Raw genomic sequence first — 7,077 nt, 5'->3', positions numbered from 1 at the left:
CAAGCAGCACTGAGTGGACGAGAGCATCAGGAGGTCGACCCTGTGACCCGGTGCAGAGGGAACGCTCGGCGTTTGTAATGCTGACCAAACAAAACCATGTGGGAGATTCAGTGTCAATGATTCGTACCATCTGAACTCGTGGGGTAACATTTTTGAAAATGCTATAAATACAAAGAAATATAATATAAATGCTCTTTCAGCCACGATGCCACGTCACTGTTTGAAATTGGATTTTTAATCTTAATTAGATGTTTTTACCTGGATAAATAAAGGTACTGTACTGGGATAAGAAATAATAAAGTCCATAGCGTGAAGGCTCTTCTTCTTTAAAGCCTAATGGCAGCTGGTAAACCAACTTAAAGCCACATTACTGCCACCTACTGGAGCGTGGATGGGAAAATAGCAGGAAAAAATAACTATGTTGTCTCCTTCAATCCTGTAACGGGAAGATATTCAAATGAAAGATTTTGTAATTCTGTGTTGCTGTCCTAAACAAATTCCTCAGGTTGCTAAATATAGCCACTAATTTCTTCTCTCTCCCTCACACGTGTATGGGGGAGGGAAGTTGACCTGTTGGGTACCTCAGTTCAACTTCTCATTAAAACAGGCTAATTGGAAACACCTGCAGTAGGAAGGACCTATAAAGACAGCAGCATGTCCTGAACACTTGACTCAGAAGCACACTGGTGTTTGGCTGGAGTAGCTGACAGGGCACCACTGCATGCACAGTCTGGTTGGAGGGTTTGTGAGGACACAGCGAGTGCAGCTGCAGCAGTCATGGCTGCTCGGTTCCTCATTGCAAGGTACCACGTTTAAATGTGCTTTCAAGATCTACACTTCCTGTACTCAAATGTGGACCTTTGTCTGGTTTTATCTTTACTGTATTTGTGCTGTTTGACAGGTTTTTACTGCTTTATGTTTTGAGTGATGTGGACTACTCCTCAGCTTTTCCAGGAGGTGAGCCTTACTTGCATCTTGTTGTTATGAATTTTTTCCAAAGCCTGTAGCAAATAACATTTTCAGCCTGTGCTGAAACAACCTGCTCCACAGTTAAAAAACTATAACAACTTACTGCCTTACCTGAAGAGTCCAGCAAAGTCATGCCTGCACGCAGAACCTGGAGCATCTCTTTAGAAAACACTTAATCATTCTTTAGATTCAAGATTATTGGGGAAAGTATGAAGGCCTTCAGTGGGTACTAAACAGGAGACAAAACAACCTTGGAAACAGCTAATATTCTAGAGCACATAATTAATACATTACAAGTCTTTGAAAGCTGACTGTTAATGCCACTGTGTGCTACTAAATGGGTCTGCAGTCTACCTTTGTAAGGACAACGCAGCCAATGGGCTAAAGTTCTGTCATGTCCAAATCAGCAGGTTAAATTTGGTTTGCTTTGGAAGCAGAGAATTGAAGTGGATAAAATGTATCAGATACTGAGAAATGTCACCAGAAGACTCTAAAGAATTGAATGTTTCTGATGCTAGAGCAACGTTAAACTGGAAATGCTGATTAGATCCAGTGGTGGGACAAAGTATTCCAGACCAAACCAAAAAGCCAGGTTTTCTTCATCTAAACTGGCTTGACATCTAAAACGCCAGTTGAAGGTGACTGGTGTTAAGGTTCTTGGTGTTTTGTATGCAGCACATTTCCAACAAAGTGCTTTACAGACTAAAGTGTAAAATGCACAACAATAATAAAATAATTTTTTAGAATAATAAAATAAATACAAAAATACAATAACACAAACATCTGCAGCAACAGTGACCAAAGCTGTAAAAATTGTTTGGGTCAACATGTGCTGGAAGTGAGGCCATTAAAGCTGTGTCTTTTAGAAACGTAAGATGTTCCACTGTTTGTGCAGATCCAGTATTTGGAGGCAGGGGTGTCCAACTCCAATAATTAACACTGGTTTTTAACTTAACCTCATACTTTCAGGAGCCTGAATAGAAGCTCATATGGGTAAGGAGGGGTTTGGTTGTTTTCATGATGTAAAAACACAACTTGAATCCTGTAAGGAAGCCAGTGTAGGGAGGCTAGCACTGGGGTTATGCTCCATCAGTTTCATACCTGTCAGCAGAGAAACGGCTGCATGTTGGCCCACCTGAAAATGGTAAATTGAGGACTGGTCCAAACCAAAAAGTGGAGAGCCTCGCACTAGTCCAAACTGCAACTGAATGAAAAGATGGTAACAAACGGCTAAATGCTCTTCATGGCACTGAAAACTAACCCTTTGTAAAGTTTTAAACACAGGGAAATATCTGTTTATGTAAATACTTTCGGGAAGAAACTGAAATGACTGATTCTAGAATAAAATTTCACTTGCTGGGCCCACGTCATCATTTTAGGGTTGACAGTGTTTTAGTAGGTAAAGGTGAATGGCTTGGCCAGTTGAGCTGCGGTTTGGGGAAGGCCTCAAAGGGTACTGGCAGCGGCTCCCAGGCCTGGCAGATCCCCTGTGTACTAAATAGATGTGAAGAAGATAAAGAATTTAAAAAGGGGGAGGCAGGGTGGGGCATGTGTAAGGGAATGAACAGCTTGTAACTGGGAGAACATGTGGATAAGGACCAGAAAGCGTGTGTTAGGAGGCTTGGGCTCGCTCTTCAAATTCTGATACTTTGTCCAATTAAAGTGACGTTAAAAGCAGACTGTAGTTAAACGTGTAAAAGAAGTTTCTGAACCCCAACATTCCCCAGAGAGGCTCCTAAAAGAGTAATTGTAGGTCTGTGCAAAAGTTTCTTTAGCTGCAATCATCTGCGTTTCTTGCCGCCTTACAGATTAGGAAACACAAATTTTGGTCCACTCAGAGAAGACCTCTCAAATTTAAGTTACTTTCCTCCTGTTAAGATGAATCTGCATCAGTATACTGAAAAACTGTAGATGTTTTTTTTTTGTTTTTTTAGCTTTGTATAATCTGTATTCTTACCCATGTTCTCTCTCAGCCACAAGTCCTGTGCAGCCTAGAGCGTGGCAGGGTGGAAGAGGGGAACACAATGTGTATGGAAGTCCTCGTCCTTTCCAGTACATGAGGGCTCTGCGGCCGACAGATCCAAAGATCAACCCTAATGTGCACGATCAGGTCCAAGTCCAATCCCCGAGCTCGTATCAGCCACGCTCTAATATTCCCGCCCACAGACCCATGGAAACGTATCCGCTCCAGCCTCAAGCACACAGAAACCACCTTGTGGCCAAGCCCAGGAGCTTTGACTTGAGCCTGAGGATTCCTTTTGCTCAGTCTCGTGATGGTGCTAATCCTCCTCGGTACGGACCAAGCGGCTTTATTATTGACAACAGTTTTAATAATCCCGGCAGACGCCATGGCCATGACGCTTCCAAGCTGGGCTACCAGTTCAGCTTATCTGTTCCCTTTTCACGAGGTTCTCCACGCCGCCAGGAACATCACAGCGGACATCGACACAGGCCTGAGGAAGCTGATTTGGGTCACCAAAGACCGCAAGTTTATGTGCCGGTTCATACAAGGCCGCACCCCAACGAGCATCATCATCGTGAGTATCATCATCGTGACGAAGGCCGCCCTGGTCGGGTCTCTGCATTTCCGGCGCCAGATGGACTGGAACGCCCATCAAGGCCGCGCCATCCTCAGAGATATGTCGACCCTTACAGTGGCTACTACAACTCCCACATGAATCCTACGTGGAACGACTACTGGTGGTATTACCATGGACCTCACTGGGGTCATGTAAAGCATCCATCTTCTGACCCTTGGCCAAATTTCCATCGGTCAGCTTCAGACTGACATGGATGGAAGAGACGAGCCAAACTCGCAGGGCTCAGGTGGGTCACTGGTTTTTGGATATTACAACATGGCATTTCTTGATGGTTAAAACCTGTTCCTCATATTTCTTCCTCCTCCACAGCTCTACAGTGCAACAAGGATCTCCTGTATTTATCTAAAATAAAGTGTGAAAGCTCTCCTGCAGTTTCTCTCGTCTTCTGTCAGGTTGAAAGAATAGCTGAACACTTGGGTTGAGGTTGCTCTTTAGAGCTAATGACATTCATGTGTTTGCAAGCAACAAGTCTATGCCCGAATGTTAAAAGCCACTGACTCTGCAGCTCATTAAATATTTGGGTGATGTACATTTTGAACTGCATCTAGAGATGTAACTGAGCCCAGTATTTCACAATTATCGCAGGCTTGACACCAAATCAAGTGTCCCGTCTTTCACAACCTGCTCTTGTACAAGTTTACAAGCACTCCAATTTATGTAGAAACTCCATTCGGCCATCGAATGACACTTCAGTCGAATTCCTGCTCTGAGGAGTCTCAAGCTGGGATCGCTGCCTGCCAAGACACGAGATTAGCCACCCGAACTGTCAGTTTTGGCAGACTATTGAATAGTTTCTCACATCTTAAACTTGTTCTCCAGGACAGTTCTTGGCTGCAGAGGATGACTTGAATGTTTAACGTTTTCTCCCTGGTGAATAATGACAAAGATTTAGGTAAGATGATTCTTCTAAGGGTTAAATGAGACCTGTCCCCTCCTGAGCCTTTATCAAATGCAGTGGAGCACTGAGGTTTGGCAGTTGCTGAAAGAAGACGTTCTGCTGCACCCAGTCAAGATTGGCTGGCCTTGGCTAAATCCCTTTAAGCAAAATATGTAATTCTCAGATTATAGTATTCACCAACATGTTGCCTCTAGACGAGCCCCTAAAATTGAGGCTGTTAAGTTTGAGTGTGCCTGATCTAAAATGGCCTGTATTTATATAGCGCTTTACTAGTCCCTAAGGACCCCAAAGCGCTTTACATATCCAGTCATCCACCCATTCACACACACACACACACACTAGTAATGGCAGCTACATTGTAGCCACAGCCACCCTGGGGCACACTGACAGAGGAGAGGCTGCAAGACACTGGCGCCACCGGGCCCTCTGACCACCACCAGTAGGCAATGGGTGAAGTGTCTTGCCCAAGGACACAATGACCGAGACTGTCCAAGCCGGGGCTCGAACCGGCAACCTTCCGATTACAAGGCGAACTCCCAACTCTTGAGCCACGATCGCCCTAATGATCTAAAACTTAATTCTGCAGGCTCTCAAGCTTTTAACGCCTGCCACACCACTACTAGCATATCATTCAAGAACCTTGCGTTTTCCTCCAAATCAGACTTGAAAATTAAAGTGACTGGATGTAGCGCAAAACTGTAAGTGGTAGTCTGGTCAGGTACCAGTTTCAGCCCTGTTAGAGGCAATGGACAAAATGCTGATTGGCCTAGAACTGGCAAGAGCTTGAGCAGCCCCACACTTGTGTACGGGTAAAAATGGAGGTTTTCGTTTAAAAAAATATATATATTTCTGTCCACATGTAAACGCTAAAAATGAAATGTTGGCAAATCAGAAGCCTGGGACGTGTAACAGCCACTATGGTGTGGTGTCCCTTTAAGACACCCAAGTCGAGGGTTGATGGTGTCATCAGTGTGTGCCACTGGTCTCTCTGCTCTCTCTCTCTGTGATGGTGTGGACATGTGCTTGCACGCTAGTACATGAGGAGGGACGGATTTTATGTTTTACCTCTCCAGACACCTTTGTTTGCAACGTTATGGGTTGTACGAACACTGTGCGCTATGTTTGTTAAGCTGCAGCCGTTCAACCGGGCTTATATGGTTGATGAAGAGAAGGTATATTAAAGAACACACTGTGGAATCCCCAACGCCAGCGTGAGTGTGTATTCTTTTGGCTACCCTGCTAGGTGTTTTGCCGCCTCCTCTCAACCACTAAACGCAACCCGACGTTACAGACGGAAAGACTAAAGTACTTCCAAAAAGGTTTTGTTTTCTTGGAAAGGCAGACAAATTTGTTACTTTTCAAATGCCTTCAGCATTTCAAATGTTAAAAGTATTTTGGTTGGTGTAGACTTGCAACTAGGAATGAACAATATAAAGTAAATTTATTCAAAACCACGTTAGGATTGTGGAAGCAGCTGTGTTGACTGTAGAGGCCACGTCCGAAGTTCCCTCTGATGTCTCTGTCTTTCTAAACGGACGGACAGTAACTGTGTAAGAACTGCAGATAGTCAGATTAACAGCAACAGTATTTTGTCTCTATCTGCCATTGTAGAAATTCATCTCATGTAAACAATAACATGGCGCACAGCGTCGCGTCGAACAAAGCGCACACCTGTGACGTTCCGTGACTAAATATCAGTTTTCCTCATCCACACGTAAATGCAAAAACTGAGTATTTGAGATTCTCCACCCTGGCAGGAGTTTTTAAAAATCTGTTTTCAGTTTTACGTGTGGACGAAAGGTGCAAATGCACAGAAAAATCTGCGTTTTCAAAAATACCCGTGTACATGTGGCCCTAGCCTTACTTCAAGTCATCCCTTGGATATGGACAAATATGATAATTTTTCATAGCTAGATGTACCGCCACTAGATGCCATGAGAGATGCCACATTTTCAGCAACCAGCTCTTTGGGAGTTCCATTATTGGTGAAAAATAAAATTTTATGGCTGTCGTTGGAGTTTCTTTTATTTTTAAAGTTGTCTGTTGTGTAGATAAACACTGGCTCATGTGTGTTAGATGCCTGTTTTATGCTTGACTGATTTGTAGGTCAGTTTTACATTCCTGCAGCTGTGTCCATGGTGGGGGTTTGTTGGTTTTTCACACCAACCACACAAAGAAAATCATCAGATCGGGTGAAGTTGCTTTTTTTAAAAATAAATAAATAAATAAAACATTTTCTGTTATCACATTTTGGTGAGTCTGTGTGAACTTGAGCTCACTGGGTTAAATCCCAGTGCATCTTATTCTTTAGCCAGAGTGGATCGTCTGCCGCCTCCTCCTATCCCAGCATCCTTCTCTTTCACTCCACCCTCTGCTTGTCCTCCTTAATTACATCCATGAATCGTCTTTGAGGTCTTCCTCTTTATTGCCTGGCAGCTCTATTTTTGACATCCTTTGTCAGTGTATCCACTCTCCCTCCTCTGTACAAAAAAGAGGAAAAACAGTCTACTCTAGAGTTTGAATCGGATATTAAAATTTTATTCATCTTTCATCAACCTTTTGAACATAGCTTGAAAGCTTTTAGAGCTGTATTCAAACATGTCAAGCTGA

At 43.5% G+C, this 7,077-nt stretch overlaps 1 protein-coding gene across 1 annotated transcript; it reads left to right on the top strand.

Annotated features, from left to right (window-relative positions):
• The first annotated feature begins 690 nt into the window (after nucleotides 1–690).
• On the top strand, nucleotides 691–3,936 carry LOC308392499 (uncharacterized protein). Its single transcript, XM_080875568.1, has 4 exons — nucleotides 691–803; nucleotides 902–957; nucleotides 2,943–3,795; nucleotides 3,879–3,936. Exons 1-3 carry the CDS (start codon nucleotides 778–780, stop codon nucleotides 3,755–3,757), a joined length of 897 nt encoding a protein of 298 aa, XP_080731694.1. The 5' UTR covers nucleotides 691–777; the 3' UTR covers nucleotides 3,758–3,795; nucleotides 3,879–3,936.
• Nucleotides 3,937–7,077: the final 3,141 nt, after the last annotated feature.

This window comes from Rhamphochromis sp. 'chilingali' (assembly GCF_963969265.1).
Source record: "Rhamphochromis sp. 'chilingali' genome assembly, chromosome: 2".
Taxonomy (NCBI): Eukaryota; Metazoa; Chordata; class Actinopteri; order Cichliformes; family Cichlidae; genus Rhamphochromis; species Rhamphochromis sp. 'chilingali'.
The sequence above is the reverse complement of the archived record's forward strand: the minus strand, read 5'-3'. Positions and strand labels throughout refer to the sequence as shown.